Source organism: Prionailurus viverrinus, chromosome D4 (genome assembly GCF_022837055.1).
Source record: "Prionailurus viverrinus isolate Anna chromosome D4, UM_Priviv_1.0, whole genome shotgun sequence".
Classification (NCBI taxonomy): Eukaryota; Metazoa; Chordata; class Mammalia; order Carnivora; family Felidae; genus Prionailurus; species Prionailurus viverrinus.
Window position 1 is genome coordinate 15201681 of NC_062573.1, and position 25874 is coordinate 15227554.

General features: G+C 37.9%; 1 protein-coding gene across 6 annotated transcripts in view; it reads left to right on the plus strand.

The window, feature by feature from the left end:
• Nucleotides 1-4343: 4343 nt before the first annotated feature.
• Nucleotides 4344-25874, plus strand: part of PTBP3 (polypyrimidine tract binding protein 3) — a 121897-nt gene continuing 100366 nt past the window's right edge. For 2 of the 6 annotated variants that reach the window (XM_047829513.1, XM_047829514.1), the window contains exons 1-2: nucleotides 4344-4562; nucleotides 7414-7447. In XM_047829513.1, coding sequence (XP_047685469.1) covers nucleotides 4555-4562; nucleotides 7414-7447 — 42 coding nt within the window. In that variant the 5' untranslated portion in view covers nucleotides 4344-4554. Of the gene's footprint in view, nucleotides 4563-4995; nucleotides 5293-7413; nucleotides 7448-25874 lie in introns of those variants that run through there. The other 4 variants (XM_047829515.1, XM_047829517.1, XM_047829516.1 and 1 more) reach the window with 2 other exon arrangements.

Genomic DNA, 25874 nt, shown 5'->3' on the forward strand with positions numbered 1-25874 from the left:
CCTAGGGGAATGATGACACTTGGAACACTGCGGTGATTGTTAGTTGGTTCTCTGGCCTAGTCCCCACAAATTCATGCTTAAATCCTAAAAGATTTCTGTGAATAAAAATGGAAAGGGCTGTTTCATTAAAATTTTTGAGGGACCTATGTGATATAATATGACAAAAAGGGGAAAGGAATGCTCCCATTTCGGAAAAATGCTCCAGAAAATCCAATGCAATTCTGATATGGGCTGGTAGGTCCTACTACAGGATGGTGATAGGAGACAGCACCTTCCATGCAAACATTGGAAACCTCTGAACCAGGTATTGGTCATGTTAGGAGCTTCATGTGCAGATGAGTATGTCAGGGCCAGGTACAGGTTGAAGAAAGTGGACATGACTCATGGTGGTAGAGCAGTCAGTAGGAGACGCTTTCAAGCTTCCTCCTGATAGTTGGGAAGGCCTTTAAAGCAAGGTTCACAATTCGACAGATTGGGCAGTCTGTGAGGCTCAGTGTGCTAGCTATTATAACCCTGTTTGACTAACTACCAAGGTGATGTAGCCTGAAAAATGTGAATTATACTCCCACACATTTTTCTTAAGCCTTGAAGTTTATTATTGCTTAGCTATTGAACAAATAACAAGTTTGAAGGGAACACTCCTCAAGTTTTCTTTTGAAATAATTGCAGATTCATACGAACTTTAAAAAGCAGTGCAGAGGTCCTGTGTACTCTCTACCCAGTTTCTCCCAAAGTAACATCTTAATTATAACAAAACCAGGAAATTGATATCGATATAATCCAGAAATCTTATTATTCAGATTTTGCCAGTTTTATATGCACTTGCATGTGTCTAAAGTTCTATGTAATTTCATCATGTGTAGACTTGTATAACCAGTCCCATAATCAAGATATAGAACTGTTCCATCACCACAAACATCCCCTTGTGACTCCATTATAGTGCCATCTGTCCCCTTGTCTTTCCATACTCTCCCACCCTGGTCCTAACCCCTGGAAACCATTAGTCTGTTCTCCATATATATAATTTTTTCATTTTGAAAATATTATATACAAATGGAATCATAATGGGTACCTTTGGCATTTAGCTTTTTTTACTCAGTACAGTTTCTATTTTAAGGAATACATATTAATGATTATATTTTCTATTTGTCATGGGATAATATATTAAAATGTTCTCCTTCCAGAAAAAATAATAAAGAATTATCTCTCAAAAAAAAACATGCTCCTTCCAGATTCACCTAAAGGCTGATCTTATTTCTGACCTATACTGGCATCTTTCTATTACTTGTATGTCTTAAGAAGTCTTACCTGTAAACATGAATAGGATAATGTTAAAGGTTAACTATCAATGCATAATGGAATGCCTTAAGGCAAATGTTCAAAAGCTACATTTTGTCCAAACATAATAATAGTGGATAAAGTGGATGTGTGTGTGTGTGTGTGTGTGTGTGTGTGTGTGTGTGTGTGTGTGTGTCTTCTCAGTGAAGGCATTTCAGGGGAATTTCTTATTTTTTTTTCCCCCAGGGGAATTTCTTAGACAAATTAGAACAAAAACAAAAAGAAGCAAAATCTTAGAAAATTTATAAATTAAGTCATTGTAACTGTCTTACTTTTCAAAAGTTTAGAGCAAACAGAGAACACAATATTCTCTTCACCATCAAAAAGCCACTAGACAGGACATAAAGTTCTCATGACCAGCTAGGTCTTGTGGATGATATCTGATCATTCCGGAACCTCAGAAACTTTTGCTGAGATTATAGAAGGCCATGGTTTTCCCATGCCATTTGGACTATGGGAATATCTAGGATTCTAAAAGTGGTTCTAGAAGACCTAACTTCTATTCTGTCTATTGTTTTGAATCAGAGGCACTCACAAACCTAAGGCACTCAATCAGTGAGAAGTCTTTTGAACTTAGGACCAAAAGGCAAGAGAAATAGAAAGGTTCCACCTTGCTTTCTGTTGTGAGCTGTTTTCTTCTATCTATGCTTCTGTTGTAAAAATGGGATGTTAAGTGTTTAGGAAATGTCAGTTTTGTTCATTAGTCAGATATGCTATCTTTACATTGGAGACTTTCCAGAGCTATTGTTAGTAATAGGGACAATGAGCTTCAGATCGATTTCACATTTATTTTTTTTACTTATTTTTGGGACAGAGAGAGACAGAGCATGAACGGGGTAGGGGCAGAGAGAGAGGGAGACACATATCGGAAACAGGCTCCAGACTCTGAGCCATCAGCCCAGAGCCTGACGCGGGGCTCGAACTCCCGAACCGCGAGATCGTGACCTGGCTGAAGTTGGACGCTTAACCGACTGCGCCACCCAGGCGCCCCTAACATTTATTTTTTAAAACTGAAATCTGTCAGCTATCTTAAGGCATGGGGCTAAGAGAAAGGCAACTTAAGAAAATGTAAATCAGAACAGCCTTTTTGGAATCATTTTGGCAATATTTATCAAACTTGAAAATGTTTATACCTCTTCTGCAATTCTACTTCTAGGAACCTATTCCTCAGAAACACTCACATGTGCAGAGATGCTCATATATATTATGTTCTTTGCAATATTGTTATTTTGAATTAGCAACTCTAAATTTCCACTATTTTGGAAGAGGTTAAATTAATTATGGTACATGAAATTATGACCTAGCATGCAGTATAAAAACAAATTAAGTAGGAGCACCTGGGTAGCCCAGCCTTTTGAGCATCCAACTCGTGATTTTGGCTCAGGTCATGATACCAGGCTCGTGGAATCCAGCCCCACCTTGGCTCTGTGCTGAGTGTGGAGCCTGCTTGGGATTCTCTCTCTCTCCCTCTCTCAGCCCCTCCCCTGCTTGTGCTCCCTCCCTCTCTCTCTCAAAATAAATAAATAAGCATTAAAAAAAAATAGCTTGTCTTGCTGAATTTTTAACATCTGTCTGGCAATGTAGAGTGCAACTTAATATTGTATTTAACATATAAAACAAAATATATTTTATTTTTTGGAAAGAGGGATTGAAGTTACAGTTCTTTAAAAGTAGGCTCCCTGAATTAGATACCTGAGCTATCTGAAAATTGTTTTTTGCCAATAAATAATAAAGTGATTGAGGAATCCATTCAACCATGAAGGCTGGAATCTGATTTCTTGGTTATTCCTGCAGTGCTCGGCACATAGTAAACACTCAATAAATAATGCCTTAATGATGGATGAATCGACAGTTTAAGTCGTTTTAGTAGCACCTACTTATTTAAAAGCAGGATACTAGCAAAGATAGAGGATGATTGTCTTGTTACTTGCTTTTCAAATGAGGAGGCTGGGGGGAGGGGCAGCCCCTCTCTTCCTGGTCAGGTTAAGAATTTGGTTGAGGATAGCCTTTCGTGGCTCATGTTTTGATGAACTGTGAATTGGGAAATCATTGAATTTCAGAACCATACAGCATATAAAAGGGAAAACGATCGAGGTGCCACTACTTAGATACAAAATTTTGCCCAGACGAGAGGAAAGAGATCTAGTGGCAGTGAAACTGTGGGCAAATCACTCTACCAGTATCTACATTTTCACGTGGAAAAAAAAAAGGGAATCATCACTCCGTCATAGGATTTGTTTCTTTACATGAAGGGATATGAAAACCTGTATAAAATACTGGCAATATAGGGGCCCTTCCGTATTGTGCAACGACTATTTCGTGTAAATCCAAACCCAGACAGTAGGGTCGAATAGAGACTAAAACTGTACACAATTGAGAGGTTCTTAAATTGCGGGCAGTCTGTTTCACCTCATTCATTTTAATCTCAACCTATCGGGCCACTGGGAGTCCCAGGGATCCACTCATAGGACCCGGCGGACGACCGGCGGGTCCCGCACTGGAGTTCGCACCGGCCCGGGTCCTGAACCCAGGCTTCCGTGGGTTGCAGGGCTCGGGGCTTCGGAAGACCACTGACCGCGCCTTGCCTCGGTGCTTGGGGTCGAGCCACCGCCAGCCTCGCTCACCAGGAGCAATTCTAGCGCGGTTCTGGGGTCCTGGCGAGACACTCCTACCTACACTCAGGAGTCGGGTCTCCAACGCTCTTCCCGCCGGTAGACAGCGGAGTCGGACCCAGGCAGCCCGAGGCAGAGTAGCCGGAAGGCCGGCAGGGCCCGCGGGTGGGCGGGCGGGACTGCAAAGCGAGAAGCACAAGGAGCGCGCTCCCGTGAACGCAGGAGGGAGGCAGGGGCGAGGCGCGCGCGTGCGCTGGGATGAGAGGCCGGGAGGCGGAGTCCTAGGGCAACGGCAGGAAGAGGGCGCCCTGGAGCCGAGCCGGAGGCCGGCTGGGGGCGGGGTGGAGGGAGGGCGTCGACGCTAAGGGGCGGGATGAGGCGAGGCGGGGACGCGCTTGCGGGGTGGGGAAGGTGGGGGCGCGGCGGTGGCGGGAGCGTCCCTGGTCTCCGCCCCTGTTTCCCACTCTCCTTCCACCTCCCACCCGGCGGGGCTCCGGAGAGGCGCCGCTTGCCAGTCCCCGGAGCCGCCCAGCTGCCGCCGCCTCCGCCCTCCGCTCGCGGTGAGCCCGTCAGTCCCCGCACCGTGCGCTCCTCAGTCTGGGCCATGGATGGGTAAGTACTCGGTGGCTCATCGGCTGCGCTTGCCCCGCTTCCTTTCGGCTCTCGGCCGGACGCGCCGCGGCCGGGGAGCCTGGCGCGGCGTTGGCGACCGGAGGAGCTGCCCCGGCCGAGCCCGACGGCGGGGCTTCCGCGCGGCCCGAAATCGTGGAGGGGCGGTCCGCCGCCGCCTCTCTTTCCCCCACGGGGCGCCCCCGTAATGTCCGCCCCTTCCCATCCTCACACCCGGAAGCGGAGGAAAGCCGGGTGCAGCCGCCGGGTGCCGGGGTCCGCCCTCCGCGCGCAGAGTCCGGGGAGCCCGGCCCGGCCTGCCGACACTTCCTCTCAGAAAATGGTGCGCGGCGCTGGGGGAGGCGGAGGCGGCGCTCGGGGCGGGCGTCCTCCCGCTTGGGGAGTTGCTGTTTACCGGTGAGGTGGGGCGAGCGCCGGAGCTTCCCCTGGCGGGGAGGCGAGCTGCCGCGGAGAGGCGGATGGCGAGTGCACGCGTCGGTGCACGTCTGGGCGGCGACCTGGTCCCGAGGCCAGTGCCCCCCGCGGATGTAGACGTGCGGGGAGGCAGGGGGGTACCGGAGGAGGTTTCCCGACTTGGGCTGTGAGCTGTGCCAACGATATCTGTATACCGGGCGTCTGGACTTGGTGACCGTGGACGCTGTCCCCCACAACCCCCCAAAAGAAGCCCCGTGAATTTCTTCAATTTTCGAGGAGCTCTTTAAAAGTTAATGAGGTCCGTGACCAAAATAAAAAGATTTGGAATCGCCGTTATAAATATTTGTCTGAGGACCCAGGGATTTGGCGTGGGACCTGACAGATAATTTAATGTTTAAGGAAACGACTGGATTAAGATCTTCATAGATTAATTATTGTTACATATGTACATCAAGATTTTAAAAATATCTCCAGCTCTATTAGAGCTTGCAAATCCTCTTACTTATTCCTATTATGTATTTGAGGTTTTGTTTGGCCTTTTACTTGCTTTTGAGGACAAGATATCTGCAAACCCCTTGGTTGTAGAATAATATGAAACTTCCTTAAACAGTAAAAGCCTTGTGCATGTTACCATATAGTTGATGATTGTTGCCATGCTGTGTAAAGACAATGGAATCTTCCAACATTTTTTGTCTTCGTTAGACTTCATTTATGTATTTTCACAATATGAAGTGTATGGAATATTTGGATTAACTCATTTGAATGCTAATTGCATACTGCTACTGACTTTAGACAAAGTGCGATTTTAGATTTCATTCATGGTTGTGATGTTCTTTCTTTTGTTTTAATTTAATTGAAGCTATTTTTATTGTTTAATTGAAACTTTTCTGAGAGCATTGTTGAAAACTCACTGCGCATCACCTTATTCAGTTACACTTTATATGGGTGCATAATTTTGCTGTTTTAATTATTTGTGTAATTATGCCAGTATTTCAGTTTCGGGAGGTTGTGAAATTGGTGTCTCACAGTGTGTAGTGTGTTGTCCGTTAGATGATTTGACTTGAGCTGTGGACGCAGGCTAGCTTTTGGTATTGGAAAATTTAGAGTAATAATAAAGAGGACTGGAGTTCTGCATTTTGTGCAGTGCAGACTTACTCTTTTGGATAGTTTAATAACTCTCTCTTCACCCTTTATATGTTATTAAAGCTAAGAATGAGTTGTTTATTCGTTGAAATATGTGAGGCAGTAAGACAGATCCTGGAAGGTAAGTTCAGGACTGATACAATCTTAATTTTTATGCACAGTTATTTGACACATTTAAATTTCAGACAAATGAATTTCAAGTTTTCACCAAGTCTAAGGAAAAAATTTTAACCTACATGGTTGTTTAAAACAAGTAAATTTGCGTCATTGAGCAAGCCAGATTCATAAATTTGTTTACTTTTATTAAGTAATAGCGGTAAAGGTTCTTAATAATATGTTGAATTTAGTTAGAGCTTTAGGAGATATGGAGGTAAATTGTAATTGAAGATGGTTTCTTGGGGGTTAGAAGAGATGGATTTTTGCTTGGGAGAACTTTATAGAGTTTCTACACCTTGGGGTTAAGGGATGTGGTTTTGAACACAGTGAATTTTTGCTTCTAGAGGCTAATTAACTTTTTGCATTTTCCCACAGCCTGAGAAAGGTCCTTTTTCATTATTTCGGATAGTTAAAAAAGAAACAACAAACCACCAGTCATTGTATCTTTCTAGTTCTTCCTCAAATTCCAACTGTCTTTTGTGTGTGTGTATGTGTTCATTTCCTCCTGAGATAATTTATACTTAAACACAGTTTTGATGTGGTAGAGCTTTTTTTTTTTAAAGCAGATCTTTGAAATTTTTCATGTCTGAAATTTGATGTTTGCATTTATTTTAGTTCTGAGAGACTATCTTAGCTGTATTTTGGTGAGCTGTTTTGGGTGGTAGATGCAAATTTGCAAGATACCTTCTATTTCTGTAAAAGCCACTCAGTGGTTTTATTTCATTTAGAATTTTAAACATGATAATTCAGACCAGTGATTTAAAAGAATGAAATTTGGTGATTTTTAAGTTTTGATTTGGATTTGTTAAATAGAGGAAAATGGATAAACACATATTCATGTTATTGAAACACACCTATACTTTAATAAATACTAAAAGAATTTGATCTACTATTTGTTTCTTACGTTGCGGTTAAAGCTTTGCTTTTATACTCTGCTGTTGCTAGACTGACCCATCACTTTTCTTTGTATTAACATTTCATAACTCATCACATTCTTATTTTTATTAATTTTTATTATTATAGTGTTTTCCTTTTTTTCTTTAATCTTATTATCTCTGTCTTTTAAAAACCTGTTCTCTAACTTTGTTTTCCATTTTCTCTTTTTACTTTTTCCATACAGTGTTGTTACAGATCTTATAGCAGTCGGTTTAAAGGTAGGACTCTTTTACTATCCTTTCATAAGCTTTTTTAAATCTTAGTTTCAGCATTTTTTTTTTCCAATGGTGAAATCATCTCACCTGTTCATAAAATTATCTGTTTTACTGTGTGATAATAATCTTTCATTTTTATTTAGCTCCAAAATAAGTGGATTTGTAGCTGATTTTGGATTTTATATATTTATGAAGAGGTACTACAGTATTAATCTTGTATATCTAAAATGTGAACAAAAAGTTTAGCCCATAGTTTTACTTGAACTATCAGAGTGAGTGTGTTTGATTTTCTTTTGTTTTGGCTCAGCAGTTAAATGTAACCTAGGCTGTGTTTCCCTGTCATGTTCTTTCTTATATCTTCTCTTGGATGTGCTTATGAGTAATACAGTAATAGTAGCAGCTAAGGTTTCTCTAATTCCTACTGTGTGCCAGCTTGCTTTACACGTATTTCACTAATTAATAACAGTTCTTCAAGGTAGATATCAATAAATTCCCATTTTAGAGATGTAAAATAGGTTCAAGGTGTGGTGCACCAAAGTTCAAACCCATGTCTTCCTGGTTCTAAAGCTGGACGTTTACCCCACACCCCATTATAACTGGCTGCCAGTAATAAGGGTTCTGTCTAGAAGGCGAGCAGCAGGAGAGCTGGATAATTAGTATTTGACAGTAATAATTCTTCTAAGTAATGTCACATCAGTTTAATCAGTTTTCTTGTTTATTGAATTCTAAACTATAAATCAAGTAAACAATGTTCATCAGTATGAGGTTTTTAAATATAAATGGATGTTTTAAGGTTTCCTTTAGCAATTTGATATTTGATAAACCTGTTGAGAATCTAGTTCTAGAGGCCACTTAATAGTTTGGATTACTGTAGAAAACAAATAAATAATTGATGTTTATATATATTTTATGTAAAGTTGTTTAATCACTTTCTTCTCTTCATCATCTCTTCTTGCTAGCAATTTCAGCACTTCCACATTTGCAGTTATTCTATGTGGTGCTGCTCATATTCTTGAAACATCTTAAAAAATAAGCATAGGGGCACCTAGGTGGATCAGTCTTGTAAGCATCTGACTCGATTTCAACTCAGGTCATGCGTGATCTCCTGGTTCGTGAGATCAAGCCTCATGTCGGGCTCAGTGCTGACAGCATGGAGACTGCTTGGGACTGTATCTCCCTCTCTCTCTCTGCTCCTTTCCTGTATGCTCACTCTCTCAAAATAAATGAATAAACTTAAAAAAATCCACAAATACAGCAAATAGCATATGAAACTAACAGTAGGATTCTGAGACTAACATAATTGGGAACTACTGCTTACACTGTCTTTTGAAGTTGGGTTGAATTAGCTTGCTTTGGCAAACTTTAAACATATTTTATGAATTGAAAATAAATGGAGGAACCTCTTAGGTATGCTTCTCATCGTCGTCGTCTTTTTTTTTTTTTTTCTCACCGCAGATACTCAAGTCATTTTCTCTTTTGAGAATGACGCTAAAGAGAATGACATGGAGATTAGAAATTGCAGGCTCATGTCTAGAATCACTTTTCGTGTCTCTGTATGTCCCTGTGAGGGAAAGGATATTTAAAGTGAATATTGTTTTGGTCTTATCCAAAATGTAATTCGTGATACTAGTTTATCTGGCAAAAATGAGTAAGCCAGACATTTAAAAAACTTACCATTTTGAAATTGAGAAATTATCCTTGAGGGACTGTTATGCCTGTTTTACTGTGGGGAAAAAATATATCTTGATGATAAATAAAAGAAAAAGACTAGGCATAGCCACTGGATTTGAATACATGATTTGGATTTCTGACTACCTGTTTAGTAGCAAGCACTTTGGAAACAAAGGTCAAATCCTACTCTGAAGAAACAATATGCTGATTTAGTTGTTTCACTGGTCAATCTATATTTTTATAGACTTACATACTGGAAATGTCTGTAAAATTACTCATTATATGGAGAATTTCTCCTAAGATTGTTCTGCTTCTTTCTTGGATCCCATCCAAGGAATTTAGTTACCAGGTAATAGGCTAATAAGGCTCATAATTTGTCTAGATTGTATAAACCAAAATTAGCAAATTTAAACAAGTCTTTTGAGAATATCAGTTTCTTACCTTTATTTGCTATCTGAATATGATGATACAACAAATAGTTTCAGCCACTGGCAAGAGTGGATTTCAGGTTATGCTCCACAAGTTGCTTTCCCAGACTCAGACAAATAATATGGATTTCATTTTTAAAGAATTAAAAATACTCAATATAAAATCTTTTATTTTAGAGAAACAAAATGGAATTGTTTTTAGAGATGAAGTTATTGACTATGATATGTCATGAAGGCAGGAAATTGTGATATTTTCTTCACTACTGTGTTTCCAATGTCCGGCACATAATCTCTCAAAAAATACCTGATAAGTGAATGATAGCAAAATGGGCAGCTAGTTTGGTGACAAACGTAAAATGGAACCCAAGCCTTCTGATTTTGCTGGTGTTTCCTCAATTAGGTGTTACTGTAGTGAGAAAGAATTAGACCCATTTTTTAGATTGGAATTTTCTTGAATACAGATAAACATTTTCAAGCAGTTTAGGGACATACCATGTTTGAGATTTACTTATGTAGTTGTATACCCTGGATACAGTGTATCAATTTTTGAGCCTTGCCTAAATTATGCAGGAAAATTAATTTTGGGTACTTCTCACAAAGTATTTGTTTTATTGTCTCATGTTATTTCACGTTTTAATATGCTTTTAAAAACAAGCAGGGGCACCTGAATGGCTCAGTCAGTTAAGCACCCGACTCTGGATTTCAGCTCAGGTCATGATTTCAGGGTCGTGAGATCAAGCCCCCAGTTGGGCTCTGTGCTGATACTGCAGAGCCTGTCTTGAGATTCTCTCTTTCTGCCTCACCCCTGCTTGCTGGTGTGCTCTCTCTCTCAAAATAAACATAAAAAAAAAAAAAAAGAAACAGTGTTATCCTTTATTTTAAATTCTTTTGAATGAAGAACCAACTAGGTGACTATGAGTGATAATGGACAAGTTTCAAGAACTTTATTATACTGGGTGCCTGGTTGGCCCAGTTGGAAGAGCATGTGACTCTTGATCTTGGGGTCATGAGTTCGAGGCCCACATTGGGTGCATACATTACTTACATAAATAAAACTTAAGAAAAAAAAAAGAACTTCATTATACCAGATAAACCAAACTGTCCGCATTGTGGGTAACATAGCTTTTTGTGTGTGTACCTAAGTGTATTTAAAAGTTCCAGCTTATAGGTCATGACCTCATGATGCATGAGTTTGAGCCCAATGTCGGGCTCGTTGCTGACCATGCAGAGCCTGCTTGGAATTCTCTCAACATCTCTCTCTGCTCCTCCTCCTTTTCTGTTTCTCTCTCAAAATAAATAAATAAACTTAAAAAAAATTTCCAGCTGACACTTTATTTACTGGTTGGTTTATCTGAAACTCAAATATTTCCTGTATTTGTAGTTATGTTTTCAAAATGCTGTAGTAGCTATTAAAACAAATGATTAATTAAAAAAAATTTTTTTTAAATAAAAAAAAATATTTTTTTAAAAAATATTTCTGAGAGAGAGTCCGTGTGCATGTGTGGAGGAAGGGCAGAGAGAGAGGGAGACACAGTCTGAAGCAGGCTCCAGGCTCTGAACTGTCAGCACAGAGCCCTGTGTAGGGCTTGAACTCACAAACTGCGAGATCATGACCTGAGCCTAAGTCGGGCGCATAACCAACTGAGCCACACAGGCGCCCCACAAATGATTTTTTTTAATGATGATTTTTTTATATGTTTTCTGGGTTGTCTTCCTATTTTATTTTATTAAAGTTTATTTATTTATTTTTGAGGGAGAAAGAGAGGGAGAAGGAGAGAGAATCCCAAGCAGATGCCACACTGCCAGTGTAGAGCCTGTCGTGGGGCTCAAAATCGCGAACCCTAAGCCAAAATCAAGAGTCAAATGCTTAAGAGACTGAGCCACCCAGACCCCCGTTGTCTTCCTATTTTAATTCATTAGATGCATATAGAAAAACTCATTTTAGGAAAGACTATTAATTGGTTTCTGATAATTATCATGCCTGTTAGTATAAAGGGAAGAACAATATATTTAAATTGATTTTGAAGATTGGGTTTTTTTTTTTTTTTGCTTGACCAGAGCTTAGCAAAGTACACAGACTGTGGACCATATCCAGATTGCCACCTGTTTGGTAAATAGTTTTGTTGGAACACAGCCATGCTAATTCCATATTGTCTGGTGATTTTCATGATAGATGGATAGAGTTGAATAGTGGTAGCAGAGATCATATGACCACAAAGCTTAGAATATTTACTTTTTGGCCCTTTTCAGAAAAAGCTTGCCTGCTGCAGTGCTTGAGCTATACAAAATAAAGAAGGCCTTTACTGGATTTTTTTTTTTTTTTAATTAAATCGGGCGGTAATTTGCATAGAGTGAAATGCACAGTTTTCAAGGGTACAGTGCAATAAATTCTGAGAAATGTATCCACCTATGTTTCCTACTCCCCAGTCAAGGCCATAGAACATCATTCCAAATTGTTTTGTTGCCTTTTTTCAGAGTCAGTTTAGGCAACTGTTCTGATGTCTATTAATTTTTCTGTTTATGAACTTTGTATAAATGGAATAAAATATTTATATGTCATATATACAGTAAAAGCTCGTTGATGTCTGGCTTCTTTTACTCAGCAAAATGAGTTTTAGATTCAGCCATGTTGCATGTATCAGTAGTTCATTATTTTTTATTTCTGAGAGTATTCCTTTGTGAATGTATTACAATATTTAAAAATCTGTTCTCATGTTGATAGACATTTGGGTTCTTTCCAGATTTGGACTGTTGTGAATAAAGCTGCTTTAAGCATTTGTGTATGTCTTTGGATAGATGTATGCTTCATTCTACACCATATGTAGGAATAGAATTAGATATGCATATATTTAAATTTGTAAGAAACTGTCAAACTGTTTTGTTAAATGTTGTACCATTTTATACTCGGACTAGCTTTGTATTATGGAGTTTAGGTTGCCTGCATCCTTGTCTACAGTTGGTATTGCCAGTCTTCACTTACCCATTCTAGTGGGTATAACCAGAAAGGCTGACAGTATCTCATTATAGTTTTAATTTGCATTGGCCTCATGACTGATGGTGGTGCTTACCTTTTCATGCTTTTCTACTCTTTCATGTATTTATTAGTCATTCACTTATCTTTTGTGAATGTTCATTAAGTCTTACATATTTCTTAATTTATTTTTATTTTTTTTAAGTTTATTTATTTATTTTGAGAGAGAGAAAGAGAGAGCATGCAGGAGGAGCAGAGAGACTCCCAAGCAGGTTTCACACTGTCAGCTAGAACTGTGAGAGCATGACCTGAGCCAAAACCAAGAGTCTGATGCTTAACCGAATAAGCCACCTAGATGCCCCTCCTACCTATCTATCTATCTATCTATCTATCTATCTATCTATCTATCTATCTATCTATTTATTTATGTTTACTTATTTATTTTGAGAGAGAAAGAGAGCATGGGCAGCAGTTTATTTATTTTGAAAGAGAGAGGGAGAGAAAGAATCCCAAGCAGGCTCCACACTGTCAGTGCAAGGCTCTGTGCAGGGCTTGAACTCCCAAACCGTGAGATCATGACCTGAGCAGAAGTCAGACGCTTAACTGACTGAGCCACCCAGGCGCCCCTGTAAGGTCTTTTTTCAAATCCACTCTGACAGTCTTTTGATCGGTATATATAGACTCTGCACACTTTAAGGGATGATTTAGTCGGATTAACATCTATCTTGTTCATAATTGTTTTCTGTTGTTAAAATCAACCAAGTAAATTTCAAGATCTAATTGGATTTACTGAGGGGTTTATGAATCAGCATTCCAGCTAAGTAGAGAGGAGCTTCAAGGTGTTGTACAACATAGGTTTTTATAGGAAGGAAGGTGGGGCAAGCTATTAGCAAAAGAAAAGAAAGGATTGTTCAGGCAAGGTCACCTTCTTTTACAGGGGTCTTACTATGTAGATTACTCCATCTTCCTTTGAGGGATTGAGAGGGCCCTGTGACAGATGGCCTCATTGATGCTCCTCAGAAAGTTCCTGCTGACCAATTAAGACTCCAATTCTGAGGGAGGTTGAAACTGCTAGTAGGTTAGGTATTAAGTCCAGACTTGGTGATTTGTCGTAAGTGGTGCCATTTGGGGCCTGCAGTTTTGTTTTGTTCTTTCTTTCTTTCTTTCTTTCTTTCTTTCTTTCTTTCTTTCTCTCTCTTTCTCTCTTTCTCTCTTTCTCTCTTTCTTTCTTTCTCTCTTTCCTTTCCTTTCCTTTCCTTTCCTTTCCTTTCCTTTCCTTTCCTTTATATGCAGTTTATTTATTTTGAGAGAGAGAGTATGTGTGTGTGTGTAAGTGGGGAAGGGGCAGAAAGAGAGGGAGAGACAATCCCAAGCAGGCTCTACACTGCCAGCGCAGAGCCCAATGCAGGACTCAAACCCATGAAATAGTGAGATCATAACCTGAGCCAAAACCAAGAGTCGGATGCTTAACTGACTGAGCCACCCAGGTTCCTCCTCATTCTACTTTCTTAATGGGTGCAGGGTTTCTGATGAGAAAGAAACCCTGTAATTCTTATCTGTATTTCTCTATATGGAAGGTATTTTTCCCCCTATGTTTTTTTCCCCCAAGATCGTCAATATTTTTTTTTCTTTATTTGAACTCTATTTGAAATAGGGTTATAAGGGTTTTCTGTATATTCTAGGTGTAAGTCCATTTTCAGATATATGTACTGTGAATATTTTCTCCTAGCCTTGTGGCTTGCCTATTCATTTTTTAATGGTATCTTGATAAATAGAATTTAATTTTGATAAATTTCTTTTGCATTTTTTGGTTATGGCTTTCTATGTCTTGTCTAAGAAATCGGCTTATCCCAAGGATATAAAAATATTCTATTTATTTGCTTTAAGCCTGTACTTTAAACTTTTAAGAAAGGTTAGGTTTGAGATGAATCTCAGACTTGTTTTTGTGTGTGGTGTGTGGTAGAGATGGAGATTCACTTGTTTCCATATGGTTATATAATGAGTTTGACACATTTGATGAAAAGATTTTCCTTTCCATGATGAATTGTATTGGTACCATTATTTGAAAATTAGTTCACCATTTGTGAGTGTGTCTATTTCTACACACTGAATTCTTAACCATTATCTATTACTGTGTTATTTTCACACTGTCTTGATAACAGTAGATTTATAGTGTCTTAAATTCAAGTAGTGTTAGGTCCTCCCAACATTGTTCTTCTTTATCAGTATTGTTTTAGCTATACAAAATCATTTGCACTTTTCTTAAAAATTTTACAATCTGCTTGTCAGTTTCTATTTGGAAACTGGGATTACTGGGATTGCACAGACTATCTAGATCAATTAGGGAGACATTGATGTTTCAACCATACTGAGTCTTGTTACCTGTGGAATAGAGTATCTCAATTTTTTTTGGTCTTCTCTAATTTCTTTTAGTGCTGTTTTGTAGTTTTCAGTGTACAAGTTTATATGTATGTTTTAAATGTATCCCATTTTTTTTTGTATGGTAAATTGTATTTTCTCTTCAATATATAGAAATCCTTCTTTGCACATTTACTTTGTAACTTATGGCATTGCTGTTACTGTATTTTTTTAACTGCTTAGGATCTTTTTTTTTTTTTTTTTTTTTGTACATGACCATGTCATCTGTGAGTAGAGTTTTATTTTTTAAATTCGAATCTGGATGATTTTTTTTTCTTGCCTTAATCCAAAATTAAAACCTCCAATATAATGCTAAGTAGAGGTGACAACATCCTGCTCATAAAGGTAAGTAGTCTGTCTTTGTTACCTGTAGGTTTTTCTTAGATGTCTTTCTCATGTTGAACAAATTTTTCTATTCATTGTTTTTTGTTAAAATGAATGGGTGTTGGATTTAGACCTTTCAAGGAATTTGTCAAGTTGGAGCTCCTTATCTTGTTAATCCCTAGGATCTGTAATGATTTCCATCTTTTCAGTTCTGATCTTGATAATTCATGGTGGGTTTTTTTTTTTGTTTTTTGTTTTTTTTCTGATTAGTATAGCTAGAGGTTTTCAATATTAATGATCCTTTTTAAAAGGCAATTTTTGGTTTCATTTATTTTCTCTTGGTTGACTTTTCTGTTTCATCACTTTTACTCTTTATTATTAAGATTTATTTTCTTACATTTTCTGTGGGTCAGGAATCTAGGTATGGCTTAGCTGGGTCCTCTGACTTTGGGGCTCTTATGCTAGACTGCTATCAAGGTGTTGGTAGATGCCGCTGTCATCTTCTGGGGAAGAATCTGCTTGCAAGCTCACTCATGTGATTGGCAGGAGTCAGTTCCTCCTGGGCTGTTGACCTGAGGGCCTCACTTCCTTATTTGTTGGCTAAAGGCTGCCCTCAATTCCTTACCATGTGAGTCTCTCCATAGTGCAGCTTGCCTCAGCAACTTGCTTCTCCCAAGTAACCAAGAGACAGAGTAAGAGTTAAGCAGAAGTCAGTCTTTTGAAACCTAATCTGGAAGGGAAGAATCTATCACTTCCGCTAAAGTATTCTGTTCATAGAAGTAGGTCACTAGGTGTAGCCTACATCTAAGGGGAGGGAGTTAGGCCTGGGTGTGAATGCTAAGCAGTATAGACCATCTTAGAAATGTGCTTGCTACTCCAGAAGAGAAATTGTAGGCTGGTGTAGGGACAATACACATGTTCAGCTTTACTAGATAGTTCCAAATTATTATTGGCAGTGTTTGAAAGTTACTGTTATTACAAATTCTCACCAACACTTGGTATTTTCACTTAAGATACTTGCAATGTAATAATTTTAATGCTATAAATCTTCCTCTTAGCATAGCTTTAGCCACATCCCAAAAGTTTGATTTGTTCTGTTTTCATTTTTATTGAGAGTAAGTAAAACCACAAGAAAGTAGAAGGAGATAATAAGTAACAACTGAAATGTACAAATTCCTTGAAAGACAGAAAATAGCAGATGACCAAAACTGACATGAGTTGGAAAGTATTCCCTTTTTTTTTAAAAAAGAGTTTGTATGGGGCACCGGGGTAGCTCAGTCAGTTGAGCGTCCAACTTCAGCTCAGGTTATGATCTCATAGTTCGTGAGTTCAAGCCCTGTGTCAGGCTTTGTGCTGACAGCTCAGAGCCGGAGCCTGCTTTGGATACTGTGTCTGTCTGTCTGTCTGTCTGTCTCTCTCTCTCTCTCTCTCTCTCTGCCCTTCCCCTTGCTCACACTCAGTGTCTCTATCAAAAATAAATAAACATTAAAAAAATTTTTTTAAAGAGTTTGTATAAGATTAATATTTCTTCCTTAAATGTTTGATGAAATTCAGTGTAACTATTTGTGGGTGCGTATTTTTGTGTGGGAAGGTTTTTAATTATGAATTCAGTTTTTAAAAATAGATCCTGTGTTAATTCAGATTTTAAATTTCTTTAGCTGTATCCCACAGATTTTGATATACTGGGAATTTCTAAATATTTTGGGTTTTTCCAGATATCTTCATGTTACTGTTTTTTCTTTTTTATAGTACTTTGAATCATTTCAGTCTTTTTACATTTCCCGAAAATTTTTTTAATTTTTCATTTTTAGAGAGACATAGAGAGCTTGAGCAGGGGAGAGGGACAGAGGGAGAGAGAGAGAGAATGAGAATTTTAAACAGGCTTCATGCTCATTGTGGAGCCCAATGTGGGCTTCATCCCATGACCTTGGGATCATGATCTGAGGCAAAATCAAGAGTCAGTCGCTCAACTGACTGAGTCACCCAGGTGTCCCTCCTGAAATTTGTTTTAATGTCAAGTATATGGTGTGTATGAATGGTCTATTACACTTTAAAAGAATATATAGTTTACTTTTGTTGAGCGTATTGCCTTTTAAATGTCAATAAGATAGGCTGGTTGATAATTCAAGTCTTCTGGGGTGCCTGGTTGGCTCCACTGGTAGAGCATCTGACTCTTGATCTTGTTGTGAGTTTGAGCCCCATGGTGGGTGTTGAGATTAGATTTCTTAAAAAAAAAAAAAAAAAGATGCCACCTGGAAGGTTCAGTTGGTTAAGCGTCTGGCTCTTGGTTTTGCCTCAGGTCATGATCTCACATTTCATGGGATCAAGCCCTGGGTTGGGCTCCACACTGTCAGCCTGGAGCTTGCTTGGGATTCTTTCTCTCTCTTTTCCCCTCCCTCTCCTGCTTGTGTATATTCTCTCCCTCTCTCAAAATAAACAAACTTGGAAGGAAGGAAGGATGAAAATTCAAGTCTTCTGATATCCTTTCTGATTTTCTTTCTTTTTGTTCTGTAAATTACTGAAAGAGGAGAGGGTATTGGAATTTCTATGTATACTTACAGATTAAAAAAAAAATTCTTTGTAGTTGTGTCAGTTTTTGATTTGTATTTTTGAGTCTCAGTTATTAGATGCACTCATATTTAGGAATGTTCTATTTTTTGATGAATTGACTCTTTTATTATTTGAAATATACATCTTTATTTTCAGTAATAATTCTGCCCTAAAATCTACTTTGTCTGATAGTAATGTAGTTATTCCATTGTTCTTGTGATTAGTATTTGGTATTTGGTATATCTTTTTCTTGTTCCTTTTCCTGTTCTTTTAATCTGCTTTTTGTCTTTAAGGTAGGTTAAGGAATAGATAAGCCAGGCAGACAACAAGGTAAAGTAGCAAGATGGTGGTATTAACATCTTAACAACTTGAGAGGTTGAGTTACAAAAGACTGGCTTCTCTTGCTGTCTACTTTATTCACTCTGATGAAAGTGAGGTGACATGTTAGCTGCCTGGTGGTCCACATACAAACTGAATACTGCCAGCAGCAACTTGACTAAACTTGGAAGTGGATCCTCTATTTCCTCTACTGAACTTTGAAATTATTACAGCTTGTGAGAGACATTGAGTCAGGGGATCTAGCAAAGTCATGCCCAGATTTCTGACTTATGGAAATTGAGTTAAAAAATACTTGTTTTTTATCAGCTGCTGAATTTGGGGGTAATTAGTTTGCATCTGCATGTAACTAATACAACTACTTAACTCAAAGTGGTAAATAAATATTGAAAAAAATGAATAATAAAATAGCTTATTAATATCCAAATAAGATTGCTTATGTAAGTGCAGATACTTTTTGGTTGTCAGTCATTATGCATATGACTTTTTTATATGACCACATTATCTCTTTCTAATAGCTTACCATGGTTTGTATATACTTTGATTTTCCTTTTTAAAGGTTTTCTTTTTTCTTAGTGTACTAATGTGTATTTCATTGATAACCGTATTTTTTTTTACTTTACACTAAATTTTTTTAAACCTTTTTATTTTAATGCAAACATAGGTTGCAGAGTAGTACAAAAAACCTGTGTAACCATTACGCAGTTAGCTCACATTTGCTCCATTTGTTTCATCACTCATATTCATTTGTTAATATTCTCTACACACACACACCCCATTCTCTAGGTATACATACATCTCTACATATATCCTTTTTTTTTTCCTTCTGATTGTAAATTGGCTAATGTGATTGTCATCTAGGTTTCTCTACTATTAAGTTACTAATTTTCCCTCATAATCAATAATTTGTCAGAGTCTTTGAAACTTCATTGATATATTATCTTAATTTATTTAAAGCTTATTTTTTTAGTAATCTCTATATCCAACATGGGGCTCAAACTCATGACCCCCAAAATCAAGAGTCACATGCTCCTCCAACGGAGCCAGCCAGGCATCCCTTATTTTACTTTATTTATTCTCTAACTCCTAAATACTTCAGAGTATATTACCTAAAAACAGAACTTTTCTTTACATTACTATGTATAATTATGAAAGCCAGAAAATGTCAAAAGTTTCCTCAGTCCTTTTTTTTTTCTTTTTCTTTTTCTTAAGTTTATTTATTTTGAGAGAGAGCACGCATGAGCAGGGGAGGGACAGAGAGAAAGAATCCCACTGTTGGCGTGGACCCCGATGTGGGCCTTGAACTCACAAACCATGATGAGATCATGACCTGAGCTGAATCAGATGCTTAACCGACTGAGCTACCCAGGCACCTTGGTTCCTCAGTCTTTTTGATTCATGACATTGACATTTTAAAAGAATACAGGCATTTTATTGTGTAGGGTGTCCGTCACTTTGAGTTTATCTGTTTCTTCATAGTTAGATTTAGGTTGTATATTTTTGGTAGGAATACCATAGAAGTGATGTTATGTTCTTCTCAGTGTATTGTATTAGAAGGCAAAGGATGTTGATTTGTCCTGTTATTTGTAATGTTAATTTTAATCACTTGGTTAAGGTATTTGCCAGGTTTTTCACTGTAAGTTTATTAATAGTTTTTCTCTCAGAAGTTTGAAAGTTTGGTTGATCTCACCTGTAAAGCCATCTGGGCCTAGGTTGGGAGTAGAAGGTGAGAGGTCTTTATTTACTAATTCTCTATCTTTAATTCTTACGGTTTAATTGAAGTTCTGTGTTTCCTCTCATAGTAGTTTTGGAATTTTATATTTTGTAGGAATATATTCATTTGATTATTGATTTCTTAAGCTTTTATTTTGCAGTTCATAATACTCATGTTAATTTTAATCTCTTTAGTCTTTTGTTATTCTTTTTTTATTCGGAATTGTTTTTTCTCTCCTTGATCAGTTATGCTAGAGGCCCAGGTTGGTGTTTTAAAAGAACCAGCTTTTAGTTTTTAGTAATCTTTAAGTGATTTTTCAGTTCTTGATTTCATTTGTTTTCTGTTATTTAAAAATTTTTCTTTTTTCATGTTTGGGTTTGTTCTTTTGCTCTTTTTCTAAGTTTTTTTTTTAATTTTTTTTTTAAATGTTTATTTTTGAGACAGGGAGAGACAGAGCATGAACAGGGGAGGGTCAGAGAGAGGGGGACACAGAATCTGAAGCAGGCTCCAGGCTCTGAGCTGTCAGCACAGAGCCCCACGTGGGTCTTGAACTCATGGACCGCGAGATCATGACCTGAGCCGAAGTCGGCTGCTTAACCGACTGAGCCACCCAGGCGCCCCTTTCTAAGTTTTTTTAATTGGATAGTTAATCCACTTATTTTTAAATTTCTTGTTTCAGCTGTAAATTTATCTTAAAGTACTAAAGCTCGATACCACAAGTTTAGTATCTGTGTTTTAATTTCATTATATCTTAAATATTTTTATACTTAAGACTTTAAAATTTTCTTTTTTTAATTATTTTATTTATTTTAAACGTTTATTTATTTTTGAGAAAGAGAGAGAAACAGAGCATGAGTGGGGGAGGGGCAGAGAGAGAGTGAGACACAGAATCTGAAGCAGGCTCCAGGTCTAAGCTGTCAGCACAGAGCCCGACACGGGGTTCAAACTCATGAGCTACGAGATCATGACCTGAGTCAAAGTCGGACGCTTAACCAGCTGAGCCACCCAGGTGCCCTGAAAAAAATTTCCTTTTAAACCCAAGATTATTTACTGGTGTTAAAATTTTAGTTTCCAAACATTAGCTACTCTTTTATTGTCTGTAGTTTTATTAAAAAAAATTTTTTTTTTAATGTTTATTTTTGAGAGAGAGAGTGTGTGTATGCACAAGCAGGAGAGGGGCAGAGAGGGAGACAAAGAAACTGAAGCAGGCTCCAGGCTCTGAGCTGTCAGCACAGAGCCCGACGGGGGGGCTTGAACTCACGAACTGTGACATGACCTGAGCTGAAGTCGGACACTTAACTGACTGAGCAACCCAGGCACCCTGTAGTTTTATTGTAGAGCCTCTGTTCACTATATTCTTTTGGATAAAATTGGTATTTCTTTTACAAACTAATGCAGGAGTTGGCAAACTGTGACTCAAGGGCTAAATAAGAGTTCATTGCCATCTGTTTTTATAATACATCCTGCAAGCTAAAATGGTTTTTACACTTCCAAATAGTATTAAAAAAAATCGAAAGATTACTATCTTTCATCCCAATGTTTATAGCAGCACTATCAACAATAGCCAAAGTATGGAAAGAGCCCAAATGTCCATCGATGGATGAATGGATAAAGAAGATGTGGTATATATATACAATGGAGTATTATTCGGCAATCAAAAAGAATGAAATCTTGCCATTTGCAACTACATGGATGGAACTGGAGGGTATTACGCTAAGTGAAATTAGTCAGAGAAAGACAAAAATCATATGACTTCGCTCATATGAGGACTTTAAGAGACAAAACAGATGAACATAAGGGAAGGGAAACAAAAATAATATAAAAACAGGGAGGGGGACAAAACAGAAGAGACTCATAAATATGGAGAACAAACAGGGTTACTGGAGGGGTTGTGGGAGGGGAATGGGCTAAATGGGTAAGGGGCACTAAGGAATCTACTCCTGAAATCATTGTTTCACTATATGCTAACTAATTTGGATGTAAATTTGAAATAAATAAAAAAGAACAAAGATTACTATCTTGTGACAGGTGAAAAATTGGTAAGATTTGAGTCTCAGTATCTGTAAATAACTTTTCATTGAAACACAGCCATGTTGTGTTTTGTCTATGGTTGCTTTTGTGGAGTTGTGGCAGAGACTCTATGGCCTGTAAAGCCTAAAATGCTTAATATTTGGCTCTTTATAAATACAGTTTGCCAAGCTGATACACTATCCTTTTTGTAAGTGTATATTCTTTGGTGGATGTCTGGGTTTGCAGTAAGTGTATCTGTTAGTTCAAGGTATTAATTGTATTATTTGTTTTTTTCTGGTCATATGTGGTATGTTTTGTTGGTTTCTTTTTAAGTTTATTTATTTATTTAGAGAGAGAGAGAAAGAGCGAGCAGAGGAGGGGCAGAGAGAGAATCCCAAGTAGGCTCCACACTGTCAGCACAGATCCTGATGTGGTGCTCAAACTCACAAACTGCGAGATCGTGACCTGAGCTGAAATCAAGAGTTGGATGCTTAACTGAGCCACCCAGGCACCCCTGTTCTATTGATTTCTAATAGGAACGTGACATTTCAACTCAACTGTTGATTTATCCTTTTTTCCTTATTATATTTCATTATAATAATTATGATCCAGAACTTTAGTCTTGGGTTATACATACTTTCTCATTTTCTCTAGAACTCAACTTTTTTTTTTTTCCATAACAGTTTAAACTTAAAGGTATCTGATGACTTTTGTTTTTTAGGTTTCTTGTATCATCTCTTAGATTTGTTTTTCAATTGGTTGAGTACTTTTTTCCAATAAGTTTATAACATGTATCTTTGTGTGGCAAATTTAGTAAGGCTTTGTATCTCTGAGAATATTTTTAGAAAAGAACAGTTTAAAAAGCTTTCTTCTAACTTGTCCTGTCACTGACACCTTTGGGTTCTGAACTGCAGTCTGTAGCTTGCTCATCTCCACATTATGTACTAAATGAAAATGGGACAGTGTTTATAATTTTTTGGACAAATACTTTTTTTAATGTTTGTTTATTTTTGAGAGACAGAGACAGAGCGTGAGCAGGGGAGAGGCAGAGAGAGAGGGAGACAGAGAACCTGAAGCAGGGTCCAAGCACTGCGCTGTGAACACAGAGCCTGTTTCAGGGCTCAAATGCACAATGCATGAGATCATGACTTGAGCCAAAGTCAGATGCGCAACCAACTGAGCCACCCATCGCTCCTGGACAAGTAATTTTTAACCCAGAATTCTTTTACTAAGTCAAATGATTAATTACGAGGCTACAATTATGAGGATAGAATTTTCAGACATGCATGGACCCAGAAAGTTTGCCTTCTGTTTACCATCATTTAGGTGGTTACTTAAGGATATACTGTGGCAAAATGATAAAGTAAACTAAAGACAATGAAGACAGAAGTTGAAGAAAAAGTTGAGCCAACCCAGAAGTGTAAAAAGAAGGCTTGGGTTAACAGTTGTTCAGAAGGCCTAGAAAGCACTCTAGATTGAAGCAGGGGGAAGTAGGATTTAAGGAAGGAGATTTTGGGAAGAAAAATGGGGACTGGATTGAATGATTGGTATCTTCACAATCCTGTGAGGAAAATAAAGGCATTTAAAAATAATCATGGAGAGCAAAACAGGAAAGAAAATCATGATCTGACTATAAGCCAAATTAGAATGCGGCATGGTGTTAAGATATTGAATGTAACAAAGAATCCATTTGATCTTGATTTTAGGAATAGTTTTTTTCAAGTGGTCCTTAGGTTGTAACATTAGGTAAGCATTATGTTTCCTTGAACAGTATTTACATAGTCATGAAAATGTAAATGCTGTTTATTGATTTTTCAGCTTTGAGTCAAACTTAGGGCAGGACATGATTGGTGGAAGCCTAGAATGCTGTTGTTGCAGGGCAGAATGTAACAACTATAACAAGATGGAAGTGAAGCTGGCAGAGGGAGGGAAGGAGAGAACAGATTACTTGTGCTAACAGCTTTATTTTTCAAAGTAGAGAATCAAGAGGTTGTCAAATTGGCAAAATAAGGACTAAAACTATAAGGTTACTATTTAAGATTTAAAGGTAACTTATATAAGAATTAAAATTAATAGTGTATATTTCACACATTAAGAAGGCAAGAAAAGTGGGAAGTTTAAGAGATGAATTTTTAAGTTTTCATATTAGAGGTCAGTTGGTTTATTTTTAAAGTTGGTAACTCAGAAGTAGTGGTATATCTGTATTATCTAGGGTTATGAGGATGTCCATTAGAATAACTGAGAGCTGTTTAAAGATTAGGGTTAGGTTGGAGAGATTTGCTTTATCATATAAACTTGTTTGTAATACTTGTTATAGAACATGAATTTGATGAAAATAAAAGTTCATAAATAAAAGTTAAAAGAACAGAAGTAATTCAACAAAAATAAATTTAATTATGTTTACACAGAGAACTTTCATTTGCAGTGTTGTTTTAGTCTTCCCCCAAAGGTAACAGTTTTATTAGTTTTATAATTTACACTTACAGTATCTTATATGCATATAAAGGCAGATATACATATTTTTCTTCCTCCTCCAATACCAAAAGCAGAACATTTATATACATTGTTCTACACTTTGATTTTCTCACTAAAGTGTAGGGAATCTTCCTCAGAATTCCCCCCATTCTAATTTTTTAATGGCTATAAAATATTTTGTGGATATAGAAGTTAATTCATTAGGCCCTTTAATGATGGACTCATGTTATTTCCAGTATTGTGCTATAATAAACTATTCCTCATGAATAATCTTCAGATTCTTTTTCTATATTTTAGGGAGAGAGAGTATGTGAGTTGGAAGAAAGGCAGAAGGAGAGAGAGAGAATCTTAAGCAGGCTCCACACTCAGCGCTGAACCCAATATGGGGCTCAATCCCACGACCCTGGAATCATGACCTAAACTTCATGTAGAAAGTAGTGGAGTTAGGATTTGAATCCAGAGGTTATGCTTTCATAGCCTGTGCTGTTCAACGCATTTAACCCTATAGCACTGTGTCCTGTCTTTGATCTTAGTGGAGGCAGCACAGAGCCTCTGGTTTCTCCCCTTTCACATTCATGACTAATGCCATAGTAGCAGCAATGATCATGGAAATAGAACCTGAACTAAAGAAGTGTGTCTGGGTTCCAGCCTTACCAGAGAGCTACAAGAAAAATCAAGATCTGTTTGGCCATTTGGGCTTGGCAAATGTATGGAAAACAGTTAATGTAGCAGGCCGAAGACTGCTATCCTTAGAAAGGCTGCTTGTAAGGTTGGCCCTTGGCTAGAATCCTGGTTGGTAAACAGTTCCCTACATTGATATAACTTATCCTTAAATGATAAGAGTGGCTTATTGTTCCTAGAATCTTTGTGTAAATGATATGGTTTATACTTTCTGGAATTTTTGGTACATGCTGGACAGAGGGTGTCTGTGTGACCCAGCTCCCAATAAAAGCCCTGGGCGGTGAATCTCTAATGACCTTCCCTGGTTATCACATTCCACATGTATTATCACAGTACATTGCTGGAGGAATTAAGTATGTGTGTCTCCATTGGGAGAGGACTCTTGGAAGCTTGCTCTAGGTGTCCTCCAGATTTTGCCCCATACGCCTTTCTCTTTTGTCTACTTTGTTTGGTATCCTTATAATAAGTCTTAGCTGTGAACACAACTTTCTACCAAGTCCTGTGAGTCCTTTTAGAGAATTATTGAACCTGGAGTTGGTCTTGAGGCTAATTTTAGACTTCAACATTACAATATTTGTTGTGATTTGGGCAATAGGGGTATGTGTATATATGTGAAGGTGGAGGTTGGAGGATCATAGAGAATGAATGAATGTATGTGGAATTTGAGAGCTTTATATCTTTGGGAGGTTAGCAGCAACAATAGTTGAGACTAACACCAGAGAGTTTCCTTCTTCACATGCAGAGGGAATACTGGCAGATTAACAGTGGTTTGTGCTCAGTCACTATTGCAGACAGGAACTTCATTCAGTAGCTGTATTGCTAGTGATGACATTTAGAGCAATAGCATCAACA